The following is a 22045-nucleotide window of genomic DNA, read 5'->3' as shown; positions in this document are numbered from 1 at the left end:
GCCCTCTCCAACCAGTCACCTGCCCTTTGACTTCTCCGTGATGTTGACTCCACAGAACAGGGTCCCCGGCCCTGTTCTTAATATATATATATATATATATATATATATATGACCGCAGTAACGACAGGAGTGTGTTGGTGAAGGCAATTAATTAACGTACGTAAATCAATTGTCTGCATGCATGCCTGCCCGCGCCGACTCAAACTGACCCATAAATTGCCCCAATATAGTGGTCAGCGTGTGCTCGCTTTCTCAATTTAGCATAATACAATTCTAATTTTATAGAATCCTTATTTTAATAAATTTACGAGTGATTTTTTTTTAACAAAATTGATTTAAAAATACTGATCGATGGCAGTCCGCTCCTACTGTTTCTATTTATCTGGGTGATGGATTAAAATCTTTTTAAGGATGGTAGGTTTTAGAATTAGTCGGTGTAAATTTAATATTTAAAAAATGGGCACATAAATCAGTAAATTTGGCACATAAATCAGTAAATTTGGAGGATGCGAATGTATTTTTTAAAATACTTTAGAAAAAAAATAAATATAAGAAAAATATGATAAAAGGGGATGGAATTAATAATTAATAATTCAGGTATAACATAAAATATATATTGCACAGATAAATTAAGGACTAACACACTGATAAATTGATGAGAAAATATGAAAGTTAGCAAAATGTCACACATTATTCTATAATCTACCACCACCTACACGAAAAAATAATTTATAATGGCAACAACCACCATTAAACTCTATTAATTAATTATCCACAATTCACATTTTACCAATTTTTTTTGGAATTATGATGGCTTTTTATAATGAGAAGGTATAAAAAAGTATAATAATTTAAACAATTTTCTTTTAAATGTAAAAACTACGTGAACGCCTCATGAGCCAGATTTAATATTATCAATTTCACACCTCCAAGTTTTAAAATTCAAAAGCATATATATCTTTCTCTTCTTTCCTAATAACCGACGCCCATTCTTTAAAATTTTAATATTTTTTGAATAAGGAGGTTTGAGAACTCATGGATGGTATTGATTAATGAACTTGTCACAAATTTTATTAAATTTAGTACTATTAATTTATACTGTCGAATTCAAATATGATCGTACAAATATATTAAAAATGATTATAAGATTATATTAATTTTAATTTAAAGTGATTAAGAGTTTTTTAAATTCATCAATCAAATATCCAAAACTGATTGATTAATTTAGAAAATTCTAAGTCACTTTAGATCAAAAGCAATAGTAAAATACTCCTGCAAACATTTTTAATGTAACTATTCTCCCAAATTTGAATTTATCATGGATAAAGAAAATTTAAATATAGAAAAAAAACAAGTGGGGTACAATGAAAAGTGTTACGAGTTTTTAAAATTTTAAAACTTTGAGTAATACAGAATGTTACACGCTCGATTTAGTAAAATGTCTAAAAAAAATTAAGAGGGTTTTTTTAGTAAATTAATTTTTTAACAAATTTAATTTTGGGTTAATAACTTTAAGCCCCCCTGAGTTTTATAGAGAGTTATATTTTGCCCCCTCTATTTAAAAAACTACACTCAACCCCCCTTTGATATGAAGTAACAAAATAAAAAAAAAGTAAATGACCAAAATAACCCTAATCTAAATCATATTTCGAAGAAGAAAATGAAAATAAAATAAAAAAATCCCATAAGACCATTAAAAGCTTAACCTTAACCAAATTTGATTTATATATAGGTCCAAAATTTCATTTGTTCTTAGAAAAAATATCCTCACAAAATTCATACATGCACCAGTATAAATTTACCTCCTCCGTGTTGGCCCTGGGACGGGTTGGCAGTGGCGCTGGGGGTGAGCGTATTCGCCTTTTTTTATGCCACAATACATGCACCAGTATAAACAACAGAAAAACAACAACTCTGAAAGTGATAATCAATAAAAAAACTCATTTTACCAAATAAAAAAGAGCTAAAATTCTAAATTAATGAATCAAAATTAAATGAAGATGGAACAAAATTTATCATTAAAAAATTAAAATGAAGACCCTTTGACGATTTAGAAAAAAAATCACTCTTTTAATTTTTGTCCAAAGATAAATTTTAATTTCAAAGCAGCTAAAAATACTTTTCGTTTCAAAAGGGTGTTGTTTTGAAATGAAAATTTACTTTTGGGTAAAAATTAAAAGGATGATTTTTTTTCTAAATCATAAATGGTCTTCATTTTTTATTTTTAATAATAAATTTTGTTCTATTTTTATTTAATTTTGATTCATTTATTTAGAATTAAGAGTTACTATTTTTCTATTATTTATGCTAGTACATATATGAATTTTATGAGGATATTTTTCTAGGAATAAATGAGATTTTGAACTTATATATAAATCTCGTTAAGGTTAAGCTTTCAACTGTTTTATAAGATTTTTTATTTTTATTTTTATTTTTATTTTCTTCTTAGAAATCTGATTTAGATTAGGGTTATTTTAATCATTTACTTTTTTTTTTGTTTTTTTACTTCGTATCAAAGGGGGTTGAGTGTAGTTTTTTAAATAGAGGAGGGCAAAATATAACTCGCTATAAAACTCAGGGGGCTTAAAATTATTAACCCTTTAATTTTTGGAAGAATATTATCTCCCCTCTCTCTCTCTCATAAAGTGGAGCCTTTGGCTTCAACTCTACTCTGCGCTCTTTCCACTGTGTTCTGTTCTCGGGGAGGAGGAGAAGAGTCGAGATTGGACGATGTGCGGCGGAGCGATCATCTCCAACTTCATCCCCACCGCGCGGCTGGTCACCTCCGACTACCTGTGGCCGGAGCTGAAGAAAAGGGGAGCCAGTGGCGCTAGGAGGAAGAAGATTGGATGCCGCCGGGCCGCTGCGGCGGAGGTCACCGAGGACGACTTCGAGGCTGACTTCCAGGATTTCGAAGGCGAGGCGATGGAGTTCGGCGCGGACGACGAGGTGCAGATGGTCGAAGCCAAACCCTTCGCTTTCACCTCGAAAGGCATCTTTTTTTCTCCCTTCCCCTTCTTTCTCACTTCGATTTTATCCCTTTTTGATTAAAAAGAAAGGAATTCCGATTGGTAGAAGCTCGATTTTTCTCTCTCTGCCACTCCACTTATGAATTCATGTGGGATCTAGTTCGTGCATGATGAATCTTTAACTCGCCATCTAGGTTTTTTTTAGCTCAAATTAGGTATTGAGTTCTGCTCTTCCGCAAAATTTTTTTGCTTTACTTGGAGTATCTTTCTTACTTGGAACAACTTCTCTCCCAAGATTTTAATTTGCACCTTCTCTTCGTAAGATCGAACATCTTCCAAAGCAATTCCCGTTTATTTTGCAACAATTCTCCTGCCTTTCTTTTGTTTTGTGCTCTTGCAGTCTTCCGGCAACCAACAGTGTGCATGCTCGTTATTGAGACTATTATGCAGTAACATAGCTTAAATCTTATTAATTTCTGTTGGATCATTCATTATATCGCAATCTGTATCGCTTATTTAGTTTTAGTTTTTGATCTGTATGACCTGCATATTTGTTCATCAAGCTTTTCCTCCGATGTTTATAAGTTTCCTTTGTTCTCTTTTTGATCGAGTCTTTCATCATCTTGCTAAGCATAGAAAAATTTCCTTCCAAAACATGTGCTAATTCCTTTTTAACATCGCAGTAGATGGAACACTTGGTCACAAAGATGTCGAATTGAATGGACCTGCAGTTAGGTCTGCAAAGAGGAACAGAAAGAATCAATACCGGGGAATCCGGCAACGTCCTTGGGGCAAATGGGCAGCTGAAATTAGAGATCCCCGAAAGGGTGTTCGCGTCTGGCTCGGGACCTACAACACTGCTGAAGAAGCTGCACGAGCATATGATGCAGAGGCCCGTCGGATCCGTGGCAAAAAAGCCAAGGTGAACTTCCCTGAGGAGGCACCACCAAATGTTCAAAGCTTCTTGCCGAGTTCAAATGCCCCCAAACTTTCCAAACTGAACCCTTCCGAGAAGCTCAATTTTAACCAGAATACGAACTACTTGGAAGGAGCAGATCAGGATATATCTGCCCTTTTTGACTTTATCGACGATAAGGAACCTATCAAGCAATCCATGAATTTGAACTCCTTTGTGGAGAAGAAGCGAAAATCTCCTGTTGATGATTGTGCAAATAAGTTTTACTCCGATGGAAGATGCAACTCGATTGATTGTTCTGAATATGGTTGCGAAAGTGAGGGGAAGACACCCGAGATCACATCAATTATTGCTGCATCAAGTGCTGGAAGTGTAGGTGGTGTTTCAGTGAAGAAACTTATTGGCAACGCTGAGAGTTTGTCCGAGGAATTGTCTGTTTTTGAGTCGTACATGAACTTTCTGCAAGAACCATTTCTGGAGGGAAGCCCAGATGTGTCGGCTGAGGACCTTCTCATTAGCGATGTGGCTCAAGAGGTGAACGATGAGTACCTGTGGAGCTTTGCCGACGTTCTTCCAATGGCAGTGAATGGTTACTGAGGGATCTCATTCCAGCAATGGTGTTTTGTAAATAGTATGCAAGAGCTACTGCATCTCTTTTACATGAATCTTCGGTTTCGCTTTCTAAAGAACTTGTCCTCCAATTTTGTCTCAGGAATCGGTGCGCTAGAAGCACGGTGAAGAAGACATATCAGCTATGATTGTGAGAGGAACTTCTCTTTATGCTGTCATTTTCTATGTTATATATATCGTTGTGGTATTGCCTTGTGTGTCTTTAAGTACTGAATTCGCTTGTCGTAGTAAGCTGCTATGTTTATTGATAAATAATGCACACTCGTTTGCTCTTAACTAGTCACATTGGTAGTCTCTGAACTCATTGTAAGCAATCATACTTTCTATATGCGACTTCTTCAAGTGGCATCTATATGATATACTTAAGAAGTTTTCACTTCTCAGTGAGTGAAAGTTGTCCTTGGATCTACCTTGAAGTTTCATACTTATTTTCGGTGTTTTGGAAATGAGTAGGATGCTCAATTGATCGAAGAGTCGGTTAACCTTGACAAGGTGGATAACTTATTCATCGACTCAAATCTCCCATCATTATAGGTAGACATCATTGCCAAAAAAAAAAAATATACTAAAGGGCACATTTTAGTAAATTTTCCAACTGTTTAAAAATAAAATTTCTAAGGTTCCAACTGTATCAAAATTTAACATTTTAGAGTTATCAAAGTACATCTTGATCCGAGCCTTGTTTATCGGCTTGACCCACACTTTCTTTGAGATCAATCTTTGCTTCGATACCCACTAGATTCGCTGAATTGAGCAAAAGGGAAACTTAGTTCACACAAACGGCATCTACTTTCCCATTATGGGAGAACTTACAAAAGGGAGGAGCCACGCGGGAGGCGGCGAGAGGGCCACTGGGATCTCCGCTTAAAATGGAGCTTACAAGATCAAGTTCTGCCTCGAGAAAGCATTGAAAGCTATTGAAGTGATTAGCGGAGAGGCAAAAGAAGATACCGAAGGCATAAGGAGGCAAAGGGATTCGGAGGGACTCAAAGGAGAGGGCAAAGAGGTCTATGTGGCTCTAGCTTGCATGGGAAATCCACAAGTCTTTGTTCTTTGCGGAACAAGTAATAAATGATTCCTATGAACATTGAAATGTCTAGAAAAGAATGGATAATTATTGAAGCAGTTGCCATCATCAATGTATTTACAGTATAATTCGAATGGTAGGGTGGGTTTCCGATTCAAAGGATCCCAAAAGAATATATACTATACACTCTCATACTCCTATTGCTGTATCGATACGAGAAAGTAGTAACACCGCCAATTAATGAATTTTTCGCAAACTTCTCCAAGAAATGGGGGTGAAATGGATACCTTGATGTGTTTGTTGAATGCATGTTGGCAGTACTTTCCCTCCTTTTCGATTGTATTCTTTGATCATTGAAAACTCTCAGCCGTCCGCAACTAGGAGGATGAGCACAAACCGTGGTAAGAACATTTAGAGTCAGTGGCATAATGTTTCGCCATAGATAACCCATCGCACAAAGCTATCGGAGAATTCAGGGGGAGTGTTAGCATTTGGGAAAGCAACATGAACCATTCCCATTCCTGGTGTTTGGGTTCCCTGCAACAAAGATAGGCATAAGATTATGCTTCTTGACTACATGTTAGCAACAGAAGTAAAATAAATAATCATTTGTCATAATGTCGCCCGTAATAGTTGGAACCAATACAATCTATAATACCAACATATGAAAAAGGTTAGCTATCATACCGTAACATCACAAACTAGTCATTAACTCAATAGGCTTAAACTGTCATCTAAAAAGGTTCCTAGCTAGCCATTAACTCATAGTGTGGAACGGAATTAACCGAGGGTATTGCAAGTTTCTTTCAGACTTTGGGGAGTGAAGACCATTGGAAATATGAAAGGATCACAAATTCTATAAGCTTACGACTGAATCCAAAACGAAAAAAGATTTGAAAAGTATTTTCATTACTCAATTTATCAACATTAGAAGTTAACCGATGGGGTCATGAAATGGAACTTTCATCTTGTTTAATTGCAGAGAAAGAGCACTAACCTTAATGCTAGATCCATTTTGATTCGGAGTTGCCTCAGCATTTATGCCATCGATATTCTCAGTTAAAAGATTCTCAATTGAGCTAAACCTGCACTCCAGAATAAATATTAACAAAATGTTCGTCTAAGCAATTTTCAAAAGGAAAAATGAAGATATAAGATATTTGGTTCGAGGTTAGGCATCATTTCATTTCGGCTGTTTCGCCAAACAAAATGGATAGGCTCATGCAGCAAAAAAGTAAAAGATTACCTCTCAGAAATTTCATCATCACATGAATTACCAGATGATGACAGCCAGTCGAGGTCCAGAAAATTTGATTCCCCATGTTCATAGACAAAATTCTGTTCACAATCTGCAAAAAGTTGCCTCCCGGACATGGTGGGTGTGTACCTAAACAAGGTTGGAGAAGAAGAAAGTTGACAATGAGTACACAACATAAGCAGCACCAAAATAACTTGTCCGTTAATTCATAACATGGTTTGAAGTAGTAAATCAGGTACTAGGTTCAGGTATTGATAGAACAATATACTGAAAAGTAACATTACTAAATAGATTCTGAAAATTAATTATAGCAAAAGGTGATTACGTTCACCCCTCATAGTCCGTCCCTAGATTATGCGAAGGGAGGTAAATCATAAGATCAGCTTATAGCCGACCGCGAAGTTGGCTAATGGGTGGGAGGAGTTTTTTTCTCCGAGAGCATGTGCCCGTTACCCCATTGTAGCAAGTCTGCCACCCTCTAGCCAACTGGACATCCCGTGGGGATAGATTCTGAAAATTAATGATATACCAAATAAAATCGTCGACTGGGCTTGGGGAGACACCGATAGATACAAGTCAGTAGGTACTAGTCCATGTAGCTTATCAAACCATGTATATCTAGTAGAAACGTAATTCTACCTTTAACATCAGTCTAACCACATGATCGGCTAGAATAATTGTTTTTTTTTTGTTTGGACAAACTGAATCAATTTTTTATGCATCAATTATTCACAGTAATGCAACTGACCTTGAATATGATACATCACTTCCACAAGTTGAGATTTCTGGTGTTGAACAGCAAAGGTTCTTTCCATGCTCTTGATCATTTTGCCCAGATAAGGATTTTCTCTGGTCAATACTATAACAAGATAAAAGCATATCGCTTTCACAAAGTATGTTACCATCGGAGAAGGACCTTTTGAAGAATTGCCTGAAAACATATCCATATTAGCTAAAACAAACAACATATTCGTCATTCAACTTGAAGGGACAACCAAAGTCCATAGTCCATACATGCCATCAAGGATAGTCAACATCATAAGGACATCGGTATTAGTTTTATTGTTAGTTAAATTTTACCAAAAAAAGTGATGAGCAAATTGCAATCAAAAGTCAGTTTAAGATAAAACCTACGACAATCACCAAAGTTTTTTTCATTGCAAAGTCCGTAAATGTTAAATATAAGCAAGGGGAAAAGAAGAAAAAGAAAGCATGAGATTGATATTTCTAACCATGGTTATAGGAACCGGCAGATATTAAAATTAGTGAGCAAAAGTATCCATAAAAGTAAAGTACCTAGAATCTTCATCAGGAAAAGCATGAACACTTTGTGCCAAATTGCAATGTTGGTCTGAGTCCAATTCCCATAATGCTGGCTTACCTTGTTGAGGTCGGAAATGACCCAGAAATCTACATTTTACAGGGCCAGTCAAGCAAGAATCAGCAGAATGAATATAATTAAATGTGGAAAAGAACTTAAAATCCACTTGCAAACATCAAAAATGGCAATAAAATTCAGCAGACAAATTGCTTTCGACATACAAATTTATTGCAGCCTGCTTTTCTGCATCCATATAGGCATTGCTGTAGTATCTTTGAAGGGTTCTAAAAAACTCTTGAGATTGTACAGCAGCTTTCCAGAGGCCTCTCCTCTCAGAGAATATCTATCAAGTATCAGAATCACAAGTCAAGCTACCTATGTGAAAAAGTATGTGAAAAGAATGTAGCATAAGTTAAGTTTTTGATACAGTAAACTTGGGAGCAACACTAATCCGTTGGCTAACTTGTAAAATGAATAAAAACAAAATCTAAAGCCCTAGAAACATATGTTAAGTTTAAAAGAACACAAGAAGATTTTAATGCATGCAGATGTTTTTTTGTTTCACAACATTGAAATAAAACATGTATTTGAAAGCATACCTTATTATGAGCAGGAGAACCACCATATTGTAGAGCAAGAGTATCACCCATCCTTTCATACAAACTCATCAAATCATCAGCCAAAGGAGAATCTAGATCAATCCTTGGTATATGTATCAGGTGTAAAGCATGAAGTTGATGCCCAAGAGCAGCTAAACCATATGCATATTGAGCAACATTTGTCCGATCCAAACAATCAATGCAATTTGTTCGCAAAACGCCTTGCTGCAATCTAATTAATTTAGCCAAGAAAATTCCAGAGTCACTGGTTTGGTTTTGTGCAGTTTGTTGTTCAGATGTAACACAGTCTTCCATGCTATAATCTTGAGAAGCTTCCTTCAACATTTTATCTTCCTGAGAAGCAACTTCTATCAAGTTATCTTCTCGCAAACCATCTCCAATGATGATATTACCATCTGTGTTGTGGTTATTGCCATTGCCCATGTTAATGAGACTACCAGAAGACCAGAGACCACCAAAATCCTTCCTACAGAGCAGCAGCAGCAAAAGAATAAAAAATATGTTTAAAAGGAAGCATCTTCTATACTAGGGTGCATACTCTTATAGGCACCATGTTATTGCCTAGCATGCTAAAGAATGGCTAGATTTTGGATGTGGTGCCAAAATACAAAACTCAGATGTGCATCCATGCAAGTGAGTGGCATGTTATGATAGTTCACTAAACATCGGACTGATTGATTGTTATAACAGTGATTCTACAAAACTTACTCCTCAGGCAGGTGCCTTCTCTCTATTGCTCAAATTCCTGCAGCTCCCTGCCTTCATCTGAAGCCGTTGCTCTTATATGAGGGCAGTAGGGAGCTGGAAGATGTGGTCATGGTGGCAGACATCATTCATACATATACATGTGTTTAAGATGGTCACACCAACCATTCACCACACTATGTTTGGACAACCATCTTCACATGCCATGCAACCACATTGCAGATTGGGACCACTTCATCATCCTCTAACACTACTCCAAAAATGTTGAATCAGGTAACATTGAACTAAAGGCAACTGATCCGGCCCCACGGAAGTTTCCCAACAGCCGCTAGGGTAAATCGAGAAGCGCTCACGACAAACGGCCCAGAAGCCCAGCATCTCGTGGTTGCGAGCCCTATTTGGAGGAAAAATCCCTGCAAATGCGCCATACTTGGGGATCGAACTGCGTGTTTGGGTGACAACCTAGCGCCCTTCCACTGCACCGTAGCCCCGGGGGCAACTCTAACTCTGCTCCAGCATCCATGGCTAGACGATTGACTCTCATCTAATGCTTCAATTACCATAAGCATCAACCTTTGCGACATTATTGTCTTGGTCATTAATGTCCTCACTGATTAGATTCTTGTGTGAAGTATGCAAACTTGACATACCAAATTATATGATTGGTAAATATCATATCATTAAAATAAAAGCATATTCTTTTTACTTGAATATCATGTCTTTTCTTCCTTTAATCTAGTGTCATTAGCATACTATTTTCCCTTTAATCTAGTTAACTTTGATATTAGAGGTACCAGTCTTGTCTTTATTAATGGATTTTTTTTTGTCAATTTTAACCTTTTGTTGATGATTATTCTCCTACAGTATAGGTCTGTGCTTACTGAAAACTTATTTAAGGTTATTGTTGTATTCAATTTTTTCCCATTTTGAAATAAAGACAGTTGTATACTTCTATCAAGGTTTTATAAACCAATTTATGTTCTGGAGTATATGTTGTTTGTACCTTTACTTGTTTATGTGCTTTACAAGGCATCATCCACAAAATCACCAGTGCTTATAATAGCAGAATTGTGTTATCCAGAGCAAGAGTTGTTACTACCATGTTGTTCCATGTGTATCCAAATAATATCAAGGAAATATGATTATCATCTCATGCTATCTTATTAATTACCCTTTTCTTAGTGACAACACCAAGAACAGGAGGACCACTGAAAAGAAGGATTCTGGAGACTTTAATTTTAAACATCCATCGCAAGTGGATTAACAAGAAATTAAAATACCTTTATCTTAGTGACAACAAAAAGTAAGTCGCAAATTAGAAAAGTAAAATCTAAATTGTAATTGCATCGATCTTGGACAAAATAAAGGCATCATCAAAGCAATTTCTTAGAGATGGAGCATAGATCAATGCACCCAAGTATCATCCAAAGAAAATAAATAGTGAATTCAATAGAGTAAATAAGAAATGAAAGGGATAATATTCTTACAGAATAATGGGTTCTTTTATATCACTGTCACACCCTAAAGTTGGTGACACTTTGCAGTGAAAGAAGCCTGTTATATTCAAAGCATAGGCAGCAACTTTTCCCAGTAAAGTAAGCACACCTTTAGCCTTACTGCAAAATAATTTATTGGCTTAGAAATGCGTGAGTCAATATGTTTTAGATTTACATACCATGAAGTATCTAGATACAGAAGGTAGAAGATACAAGTCACAATCAGGTAGTAACCTCCGAGAATGTCTATGAAGATCCCAGTGGAGAAACTTCAAATGACTTTCACATGGAAGATCTTTATTTATGAATTCGATGGCATTAGCAAATTCTGCGCGAAGAATAGATTCTCGAGGTTTCTTCTCTTGTGACTGTTGATGAAAAAGTGACACAAAAGATGATTGGCAAAATAACCACCACAGAGAAGTTCGAAATGCTATTATACTGAAAAACTCACTTTTCATGTTTCGCATAAAGAAGAAACCTTTGAAATGCTACTAATAGCGAACATACCTTAATTAAGTTTAAGATGATAACAGGTTTCCCATATCTTAACACAAGATTATCAAAGTGAAGTCGAGTGGCTTCATAATCTTCATCTTTTCTATGCACTGTAAAAAACAAAAGAAAATAAGACAACAGTAAAAACACAGATTTCTAAAATATATACATGTGTATGTGGTGATGTTGATGAGGTGCTTCAGAATGTTTGAAAGCTTACATATAATATCAGGCTTAAGATTGAGTCTCGAGGTTTCCTGGGACCAATACAGTGGTATGGAGCCCCTGTTCTGAACAACCGAACAAATATGTGTTGGTATTTCTCCCGGAATGTCTTCAAATACAATCTGTTCCGTCTCGACATCATTTGCCACTCTACCCTTCTCGTTAACTCCACGCTTTAAATATCTGAGTAAAAGAGACATAATGTTATTAAATTATTCAAGGGGAACAAATAAGTAAAAAAAAAAAGTTTTAAACTTGTCAATCTCTTTTATTACAATAATTTTGTTGACAGCCTGGGTTAACCTAAATTTGGAGAGAGAAAAAGAGGTACAAGAACCTAGTTCCAGCATAGTGACGTGAGCGCCTGGCAATTAGTGTCAGCCTAAAAATCTTGCCAAATACTGAAAGTTTTGCCTGAATAAACAAAACAGAAACCGATGAGAAACAACAAATGACAATAAAGAGGAAAAGATTGATAACATTCATCAATAACATAATGCATTTTCTCCACAAAATTTACTTCTGATTAAAAACAATTAGCTGTTTAAAAAAACAGCTCAAGTCTTAACTTACAAAAAAGTTACTCAAATTCATAAACTATAACAGGAGAATTATAATTGGAACTTGTTAGTATAGTTGGTTGATCAAGAAGAGAAAAACATCAATATAAAAAAAAAAAAGTTCAACCAAAGATCCAGCAGCCAGTTGTTGCCGATACACCTAAACAACTCTAAATAATCATCCTAAGTTTCAGTGAGTTTCTTTAATGTGCTAAAATAATCAAAATCTAATCATCTTGTCTATAGAAGATAGATATACAATGCAAACATTCAATATAAACTACCATGTGCATGCTCATAAAAATATGTAGAACACCCCAGGGCGTAGCCGAGATGGTAACCATGTGACAAATTTGCAGCATGGAGCAAGGGTTGAATCCCGACAAAGCCGATGAAAAATACCCTCCCACATGGGACCTGCTCAGTACCTAATTTACTCTCTCCCAATGACGCGGGGCAGTCGTGGGGAGCCGCTTTCACCTTTTGCAGCATAAAAATATGTAGAACAGGGCTAGAACATAGTTTGTAGAAGAAAAAACATTTACCTGCTTAAAGAAACCATATACTAAAGCAACTGTCCATAGAGTATTCTGAAGATGATTGTGGATTCCACGTGTCAAAAACTCATTCCAGACAAACATGGATCGATATAACACTTGTCCTGTCTGACTATCAGAAACATTCTTCTGGAGGCTTCGCATGACATGGTATGAGTAGCTAAAGAAGAAGTCTTTTGTCAAATCTAGTGAACATAATAGTTTCTTGTATCTGGACCAACAAACCAAAAGTGATTAATTATTAGCAAATATTTTTGATAGATTATGAATGAAGAATTATGGTACAAACATAATCAAAAAAGGAAGAAAAAAAAATCCTGGAGTTACAACATGATCTGACATCGTTGATAAGAACAAACCTATTTTCATGCTTAGAATAAGCCTTATTGGTAAGAATGGTAGAATTAGGAAGTGCAATCAACTCGGCTTTGTTGACAGCATAGATAGCATGGCCATATATAGCACCAATCTGACGCCTCTTAGTGACAAGCAGCATATAATAAGGCCCCAAGAATTTCACAAATCCTGAAATGACAATTCATCTTGTCACTGGAAGAAATTAATTCTGAAACACATAATGTTTGAAACTTAACAACATAAATAACAAATAGATAATTAACTTACCAATGATACCATAACAATTAGTGACAAATTTTAGTCCACCAGTTGACCTGTTTCCTTCGTCTATTCGCTTCAACAGCTCATTGCATTCACCTTCTGAGTATGTAGTGGCATCTTCACGGATATTAAGCTCAGAAGGTTCAGATCTGTCAATCTTTAACACTCTCCAGAATGTTCTATTTTTGTCTCTTCCAATCATATAGAATTTCTGTAACACACATAAATTTTTTCACACAAGCAACGACAAACATATGAGATGAAAATTTGAAGTTGAAAATATAAAAACCAATGAGACAACCAATCATTTAATTTCCCTTGATAATGTGTTTCACGGCACTTAGTATTACAATTAGAACAAATGGTTAGCAATATTTGGGACAATGCAATTGGAGTGGCATGGTTTAGCTTGGCTCGATGTGAAACAGAATTTCAAAAAAAAAAAAAGGGCAGCCCAGTGCACGAAAGCTCACGCCATACGGGGTCCCGGGGAAGGATCCATTGTACACAGCCTTATTCTACTTTTTGTAAGGGGCTGTTTTTAGGATTTGAACCCGTGACCTTTTGATCACATGACAACAACTTTACCATTGCACCAAGGCTCCCCTTCGTAAAATAGAATTTCAAACCCAGCTAAAATTCACAAGCATTCAAACTAGATCAAACTTTTAGTTAATTGGTTGGATTTATATATACATATAGCCTGTATTTCAACTCCATTTTGAAAAATAAATAAATTACGAACCACATATCTAACAATCATCTATTAACATTTTAGTGCTGATCCAGTGTCAAGGGCATAGTTTTCAGTAGTTAGATATTCAAAATTAGCATCACTCAAAAAAATTTCACCTGTGTGACAGAACCTAAATTATTTCCTAATTGAAGATTATAATCTATTATTCATCCAACAAATGAAACTTCTAAAAAGACAAAACCGGTTCTTTTATATGTCTATTGCATGAACAATATCATCGACAAACCTTGGTGTTGATAAATTTATAATTTCATAGTTGAAAGTAAAAGCAACAAAAAAATCATGGGTTTATGGCATTGTGTAATTCACTTTATGGGACATACTGAGATCAGTACATATAACTTCATCTGATTCGAGTTCAAACATTCACTTCGAGATGATTATCCCAATGTTGTAAACATAGTTATTGGCTTGCGTATGGCTTGCCGAGATAAGTGTTTCTATGGAGTGGATCTCTAACTTGTTGACGAATCTATAGGGCAATGCCAAGGTCATGAGTATATTGCCAAATGATCCCATTTGACATAGAAAAGGAACAAAAAGGTGATTAAAAAACTACAAAAACGCATCCTTAGAATTTTGAAACTTTAACGAAGAAAAAAAAAAGAAGATCAAACGGCGGATACACGCAGGAAAAATGCAACTTCAGCAAGTTCCTCACCGATCGAGTCTCGTAGAGCCTAAATTTATGGAGGTAGCAGCTCGAGGCGTCGACGTGGCTCTCGATCCCAGCTTCTGTCATGCTCTCGACTGCCATTTGGAAGCCAAATCACTCGCGCATTCCAGTCCTGGCAGATCAGACGACGACTAGCAGCCGGATCTCCAGATCCGCCCACCACCTCAAACGCCGCGGCACCTCGCAGCTCCTCCTCCCTTCTCCTCCTCCATAAATTGCGTCCGCGACCCGATCTCTTCGGCCCAGCCACCCAAGACGACAAAAAAGGAACATGTAATGCACAAAAAAAGCACGGAAATGATCTAGAAAAAGGGGGATTTTCGATCCTGCGAGGCGAAGATCCAATTTTGGTCCTCGGAAATTGGAGGTGGAAAACAACAAAAGGAGCTAAATCAGTGCTTGGTTTTGGAGATTGGATAGAAGGGTGGAACAAGAGAGAGGTTGTCTCGATCGTGAAGCGAAGCGTAACCAATCCAAAAAAAAACACTAACCAATAATTGCGAGAAAAAGAAAACGACATATAAAATAGAATTACATTTTTTATTAAAAAATATATATATGGCCTTAAAAAATTTTAAACGTCATTATATTTCTTTTATTGATCTTAAATATGTTTAACTCGAAAATTAATTAGTTAATTAATGAGAGAAACATCCATTTTTCTTTATTTGGGAATTAGAATGAATTAAGTGGATAAATTACAAAAAAAAAAAAACAAAAAAAAAAGGGTAAAAAAGACCAAAAGACGGGATGAAAAAATTGCCCTTATCTGAATCAATTAATTAATTAGTTGGAGAATACAAACGAGTGATTTTGAAGGTGATGACCTCTGTCTTCCGAGGAACCCTAATGGGTATTCTCCACCAGCTATGGGACGACACCGTCGCCGGCCCGCCGCCCCTCGGAAAGCTCCGCAAGTACACCTCCTTCCCCGCTTCATCCTCTTCTGTCGCTTCCAACGCTGGCGCCGCTCAGATCACCCGCAGCGTCACCATCCTCCGCACCCGGCTCTCCCACGCCGCGTCGTCCCCCATGTCCCCGGAGAGCGCGCCGGAATCCCCTATCTCCTGTGAGTTCTCGTCACTTTAAACCCCTTTCGTTTATCTCTATTAGCGGTGGAGACATCGAGTGGGATTAAAAAGATCTCATTTTGGGGTAAATTTCTTGGATTTGGATTTGCAGCTCCGGGGCCACGGGGAGACTGGAAAAGGCCTTGTAGAAAACCGGCGCCGGCGCCGGAGGGAACGGATATTGCCGTACCGAGAGCGCCTACCGTCTATGACTGGTTCGTATATCAACCCTAAGAAGTATGGAAATGAGTCGGTATTCTCATTGAATTTGGCAATTGAAAGAAACCATTGGCATTTGCATTCGCATTCCCAGGGTGGTGATAAGTGCACTGGACAGATGAAGCTTGGGAGGACGTGAACTGAAAGCAAAAGGAGTTGTAGGAAAACAAAAAATCTGCTTTTGTCTTTTGATCTTTGTAGATGGTGCATGTGTGTGTGTGTTGCTGTTCATAAGAAAGCTGTGGATGGATAGTAGAATGAATTTGGTAGTGTTGAGTTCAACCTTCCAATCACTTTCTGAGTTGTGTTCTAGTTTTTGCTTGATCCCTCTTCCTTTTGCATTGTGATCCATCTGTTCTCCTTTAGTTTTTTTGTCTTCTTGGCCTTGTGATTAATACCACTGTTCTGTTTTGCTGAATGCAATGGATGTCATCAACTCAGCTGATTTAACTCTTCTATATGGGCCATCCGATCAATCTCCATATTTAAGAAGAAGAAAAAATCTACTTGGACTTTTAGTGCATTGTAGCAAAAAGGAAGAAGACTATGACCATCATCATTGATTAACATACAATTATCAAGGGTGTTGGAGTTGAACTCATTGTTTGAATTATACGACACTTGAAAAAAATAACACTACTCGGATAGATAATGATGATAATCACGACAGATATCCCAAACATGAACATGGAAACAAAGCCGAGAGGAGACGATCAGGTTGCAAGTGATCCAAGACGCACATACAATTTTTTCCAACACCATTTTCACTCATGAATGATAATTACTGTCCAGTTAGTGTCATCGTGAAGCAAGGAAATCGGTGGTAGCATTTCTACCTTTCTTTTAGCTCTTGTTCAAACTTGTGTAGTTTCTCGCGGATGGGTACCAAAAACGACCTCATGGCCGTGCATATCTGGCTCTTAGCTACTGCTCCTAAATCCTTTTCCTCGCTAAGGCTCACCGTCATCTGCAAGAGCAGTTAAAATAGAGCAACGATCTTGAAAGAGCATACTTTCAAAAAATGATAAATTTAAGCATTCAGCCTTTGTCACTCATCCAGTGTACTATTGATCATTTTGTATTTAAGATATTTAACATAGAATGTTATTCTTTATATATATATATATATATAAAGAATATATTGTGGCATAACAAGTTAACTAAAACGCAGTTTTATAGTGAATCAATTATCAGCAAAAATTGAAAAACACAACATAAAGGAATAACTAGCCAGTGTATCACATTGGCTATAATTTTTTTTTTATCTATATCAATTCCTCACTCTTCAATGAGAACCATTGAATCTGTTGTTGACTTTATACTGGTTTACATCATCTCAACCTATTTAACCCCTATGTTCTATATTTTTTCAATAACCTCACGTCAATCTTAACTTTCTCATCTTAGAACAACTCGATAATTTGATCCATAAAACATAGTACACAAAAGATTCCAAAAGCCATTCTGCATTTTAACTATCTACATTCTGTTACTACAAATGGTATCTTCCAACATTTTGGTGAGTCTAAGTTATCTAAAATTCTTGAGACAATCAAGGTGATCAATAACCATATTATTAGAGAATTGGGTTGTAGGGACATGATCAAGATGGCATCGTACCTCCAGATCCTCGAGTTCACCAAACGAGAACTCAGGGATATCTAAGTGGCCTTTGATCTTCTTGCATTCATTTTGGATTTGCCATTCACCTGTTCCATAACCACTGAGAGCTTAATACCAAATCGAAAAAAGAGATAAAGTTAAGAGCAAACAAGCAATAAGTTCAGATACTTTTCTGTACCTTTAAATTTTAAACTGAATTCATATGTATAACCAACTCTCTTCTTATTTCTTACAGTCACAAGGAATGCCTGCAATGCAGACACATTAGAAAATGTTACCCAAGATGCTTTTAGCAGAATAAGATTTCGTATAATGGAGTGGTTTGATAATAACCACACAAGTAAAACGCACTAACATAAATAAATTCTTTCAAACGTAGTTATTTAAACAAGCTGACCCAAACTGGCCAGAATCCTCGGCTGGTTGCATAACCAGATTGGATCGGCATCACGATCTGAATAGAAAGTAGTTAGACCAGCCAGATTTTTTTAAAACAAACCAGGAGCCGACTGCTTATTGAAAAACTATATTTATATTGTTAATGGTTTATGACCGCAATCGTTATGGAATTCAACCAGTTAATCAGAACCAATCTGAATAGCTAACTTGTCCAAATCAATTCTCATTCCAGTAAACAATTTGACCAATTGACACAGAAGTTTTTTTTAATTCAATTAAGACCCATCATCCAAATTTTACACCTATACTCTCAGGTATATAATATTTCTCCTAGTTGCTAAGAAACTAACCTAAAAAAATCAGCCAGAAGAACTATAGTAGTAGAAGATTTCTTATATCAACAACTTGGTGGAAACGCTCCATCGATTTACACCAGGTCTGCAAAATCTGTGTATTTGAGCAATTCTTTTTTGAAAAAGTATTATATATAAACTATTTATTTTGGCACGATAGCTGGTGACATTATTCATGGTATAAATAATAGAAAGCATCGAACAAACAATTAAAGGTTGGGTAACATGTGGAATTTTCTCAAACCCCACTTACATCTCCTGAACATTTGGACACGCCTTCAATATATGCTTTACCATTGGAGAACTCCAACGAGTCCAAAGACTTGAGCAATTCCTGAAGAGATCAAAACCATTTTCACTGTCATAAATGAAGAAGCAAAATGGTGTTCATAAAAGGGCCACACCATCTCCATAAGGTTATATACCTTTATCCTGTCACTTGCCCATGTATTCAGGTTTTTCTCCTCCCAAGTCCCAGCCTGCATATTCATCCAATGAAAAAATCATCCAGGATCAGAGGACCAAAGAATGAATAGTGAAGTAACTGAAAATGAATTCTTCTTACTCGGGAGTCAGCATTGTTGACAAATGGCATGGAATCTCTATTTTTATTACTAAAACGAAATAAATAAATAAAATGAAATAAAGATAATGATAACCAAAAGGTTATGTAAAATACGCAAGCAAAAAGGTAAACCCCGTGCACCACCTCAGTAATTTGTCATATAAGAAAAATTGTCCTTGAGTTTAGTCATATGTAATGGCCAAAGAAATTTTTGAAAGCAAGCAAATATTTAACGTATTTGGATGATATTTTAACAAGAAATGATTTTAATGATATTTGTTTGTCCATTAGTCCTAAATAGACCACTTCTTGTTTGAAGATAAATCTAAAATACAATCATGGCTGTGTCTGCTAAGACAGAAGGAAAAGAGAGCATTGTCTTCTTCAAGAAAAAAAAAACATTCAATTCACTTGCCTACTTCAAGAAGAGAAAGAGAGGAATTTGGATCTTCTTTCCCCACTTGGGCTAAAAAGATTGGCTTAACTGGCATGTCTTTGGGAATGACAAAAAAAAAGAGCCTAGCATTGCCATTTTCTCCGAGTTACTCTTTTTTCCTCTCTTTTCAAGTATACAAGAAAGGGAAGTCCTCATATTGGCGTAAAAACATCCATTACTGGGTGTTCTCAAAGTTGAAACACATGGCTTGCTAACTCATGTTGGACAATCCTTTGACAACGATAAATAATTGGGTAGATACATTGATTCATAATGATTTACAAAATAGGTAGGGCAGGGAACAAAAGAAACAGAGAGTAAGAATAAAGTAAAGAAAACAGAGGGAGATATTAAAAAAAGGAAAGGCAGATTTTTTTTTTATGTGATTTCCTGTATGTTATCATAAGCAAAAGTTTCCCGCATCCAGTTACAACATAGGGCATAGTTCATCTATGTTACTGTTTTCTAACAAACGCCTTAGAAGATACAAAATGCAGCATATCCTCTCAAGATGAATTTCTCTTCCATCAAGCAACAATACCAGAAAAATAACAAACTTGTGGTGAAAACTAGGATCAGAAGGAGAAGGGCATGGGACCTGATTCCAGACAGATCCGAGGGTGTTGGGTTGCGCCGGCTTGGAGATGTCATCGGCCGTGAGCTTTCGCGGAACCGGGAGGGGCGCAGCGTCCTCCCGCGTGTCCCTCACCCAGTAGGTGTAAGACGTCTGCTGCTTCTTGACCAAATCGCCGCCCTCCATGCAGATATCACCGAAGCCGGGGCAGAAGACAACCGCCGATCCGCGCCGCGAAGGACGAAGATCGATCGAAACGGAAAATCTCGAGGCGGGCGACGAAAGACTCAGAAGACTTGGAGGGAGGACATAGGAGAAGACTGGTCGTTTCTGGCGGCCATTAATGGTAATGGAGGAGAAATGGTTTCTAATGGGACCGACCGGGAGCCGTCCGGAAGCTTCGACGTGTTCCTCCACCTTCGTGGGATATATGACAGACCTCGAATTAGTTTGGGCTGTATAAACCTAACCGCCCAATCAAGCCCAAATAACGAAAAAAAACAAGAAATAAAATTCGTTCCGTTGCCGGGACCCGGGACTCGAACCCGGGTCTCTCGGGTGAGAGCCGAGTATCCTAACCAACTAGACTACAACGGAATTTGTATATGTATCATATGACATATTATTAAATATTAATATTATGTATATTAACGCATAAGAAAGATTTTTTCGGAAATACTATCTAAATTATCAATATTGAGAAAATAATTCAATACTTAAATGTCCAAAGTAACAGCTACTATTAGATAATATCTGTTATCGCCTATGTCTAAACTATGGTAAGTTCGGGTGCTTCACCACATGTGATCGTGCCCAGTGGTATGATCTGTAATAGGTTCAAGTGTCTCGTCACGCGTGGTCATTCCAGGGGCACGACTTGTGCCCGACTCTGTCCCCTACCACGACCTACCAATGCCCAGCGACATAGGTCGTGCCCCACTCAACTATGTTGACACGGGCGCTGGTGCCTAGTGGCACAGGCTGTGACTTGCCAGATCTAACACTCCATGTGAATGCTCGTGTCAAGCGGCACGCCCCGTATGGACACCTGATTTCTAGCACTATTTAAAGGGACTTCTCCATTGGATTGGAGATCTCGACCTAGGAGATCATCCAAGGACTCCAAGGAGGCTAGAGAAGAAGTCTTCAAAGTGTTCCGAAGCCATCTATTCATCGAGGAGCCATCGGGAGCGACTAGGAAGAAGATTCACAAGCGATCCTAAGTTTTTCTTCCTCTTCTTTGTTTTTTCTGAATTCAAATATTTAGGATCGAAAGCGCGAGAGGGAGGGAGAGGGGGGTGGGGTGAATAGTGCTCGTGACTTTCACGTTCTTTTTGAAAAACTTCAATTAAATACATAACGGAATAATAAAACACAAACATAAACGCCAAGGGTTTTACTTGGTTCGAAGCTTGTGGCGACTCCTACTCCAAGGTCTATGCTCGTTGAGCGTTTACTTCGGACAATCACTATCAATTCGTAAATTACAATTTGAAGTACAATATAAACGAAAAATTTATACCGACAAATAAGGAATTAGTAAACTTGAAGCTTCTGGTCCTCGGAGTCGAGTTGCAGCTTTATTGGATCATCCTTTGAGCAGCACACAGAAGAAAGATTGCATTTTCAGTTTTTGTTGTATTCTTGTTGCTGGTCAAACCAAGCATATATAGCATGTTGAGGGTGCCCTCAACCTCATTGAGGGCACCTCCAATTCCCGGGTCAGCCGCGCATGGATAAGCCCTGCTTCGTCGCTGCTTATCCTTCTGAGGGTGCTTCCAAGCTCCATGGAGGGTGCCCTCAATTAGCATCCAGGACGCCCTCAACCTCCATGGAGGGCGCTCTCCATCCAACGTCCAGGGCGCCCCCAAGCTCCATGGAAGGCGTTCTCGTGCCTTGCTGAGGGATTGTTGACCACATGACCCGAGGCACCTCTAAGATCCATGGAGGGCGCCCGGGGACTGTTCATCCGA

At 37.4% G+C, this 22045-nt stretch overlaps 4 protein-coding genes and 1 non-coding gene across 6 annotated transcripts; 2 read left to right on the top strand and 3 right to left on the bottom strand.

Annotated features, from left to right (window-relative positions):
- Window positions 1–2626: 2626 nt before the first annotated feature.
- Window positions 2627–4898, top strand: LOC121988670 (ethylene-responsive transcription factor 1-like). 2 transcript variants are annotated; one of them, XM_042542217.1, is made up of 3 exons: window positions 2627–2992; window positions 3656–4516; window positions 4598–4898. In XM_042542217.1, exons 1-2 carry the CDS (start codon window positions 2731–2733, stop codon window positions 4480–4482), a joined length of 1089 nt encoding a protein of 362 aa, XP_042398151.1. In that variant the 5' UTR covers window positions 2627–2730; the 3' UTR covers window positions 4483–4516; window positions 4598–4898. The 2 variants fall into 2 exon arrangements, with proteins under 2 accessions (XP_042398151.1, XP_042398150.1); XM_042542216.1 differs by having other exon boundaries at window positions 2628–2992; window positions 3653–4516.
- Window positions 4899–5608: 710 nt separating this feature from the next.
- Window positions 5609–15340, bottom strand: LOC121988669 (phosphoinositide phosphatase SAC2-like). Its single transcript, XM_042542215.1, has 16 exons — window positions 14819–15340; window positions 13407–13611; window positions 13142–13307; window positions 12771–12993; window positions 12003–12079; window positions 11661–11848; window positions 11453–11550; window positions 11177–11310; window positions 10934–11062; window positions 8721–9207; window positions 8343–8464; window positions 8097–8210; window positions 7549–7731; window positions 6789–6929; window positions 6540–6627; window positions 5609–6079 (listed from the first exon to the last, which is right to left on the bottom strand). The coding sequence occupies exons 1-16, from the start codon at window positions 14912–14914 to the stop codon at window positions 5960–5962; spliced, it is 2571 nt and encodes an 856-aa protein (XP_042398149.1). The 5' UTR covers window positions 14915–15340; the 3' UTR covers window positions 5609–5959.
- A 280-nt stretch (window positions 15341–15620) lies between these two features.
- Window positions 15621–16540, top strand: LOC121988672 (dormancy-associated protein homolog 4-like). Its single transcript, XM_042542220.1, has 3 exons — window positions 15621–15902; window positions 16016–16118; window positions 16217–16540. Exons 1-3 carry the CDS (start codon window positions 15656–15658, stop codon window positions 16242–16244), a joined length of 378 nt encoding a protein of 125 aa, XP_042398154.1. The 5' UTR covers window positions 15621–15655; the 3' UTR covers window positions 16245–16540.
- A 141-nt stretch (window positions 16541–16681) lies between these two features.
- LOC121988671 lies at window positions 16682–20475 on the bottom strand. Its single transcript, XM_042542218.1, has 6 exons — window positions 20097–20475; window positions 18923–18976; window positions 18751–18831; window positions 17924–17993; window positions 17743–17831; window positions 16682–17089 (listed from the first exon to the last, which is right to left on the bottom strand). Exons 1-6 carry the CDS (start codon window positions 20256–20258, stop codon window positions 16955–16957), a joined length of 591 nt encoding a protein of 196 aa, XP_042398152.1. The 5' UTR covers window positions 20259–20475; the 3' UTR covers window positions 16682–16954.
- Window positions 20476–20589: 114 nt separating this feature from the next.
- TRNAE-CUC lies at window positions 20590–20669 on the bottom strand. Its single transcript has one exon. It is a non-coding gene; the product is annotated as a tRNA-Glu (tRNA).
- Between the last annotated feature and the right edge of the window lie 1376 nt (window positions 20670–22045).

Source organism: Zingiber officinale, chromosome 6B (genome assembly GCF_018446385.1).
Source record: "Zingiber officinale cultivar Zhangliang chromosome 6B, Zo_v1.1, whole genome shotgun sequence".
Classification (NCBI taxonomy): Eukaryota; Viridiplantae; Streptophyta; class Magnoliopsida; order Zingiberales; family Zingiberaceae; genus Zingiber; species Zingiber officinale.
This window is presented reverse-complemented; position numbering and strand designations above follow the sequence as displayed.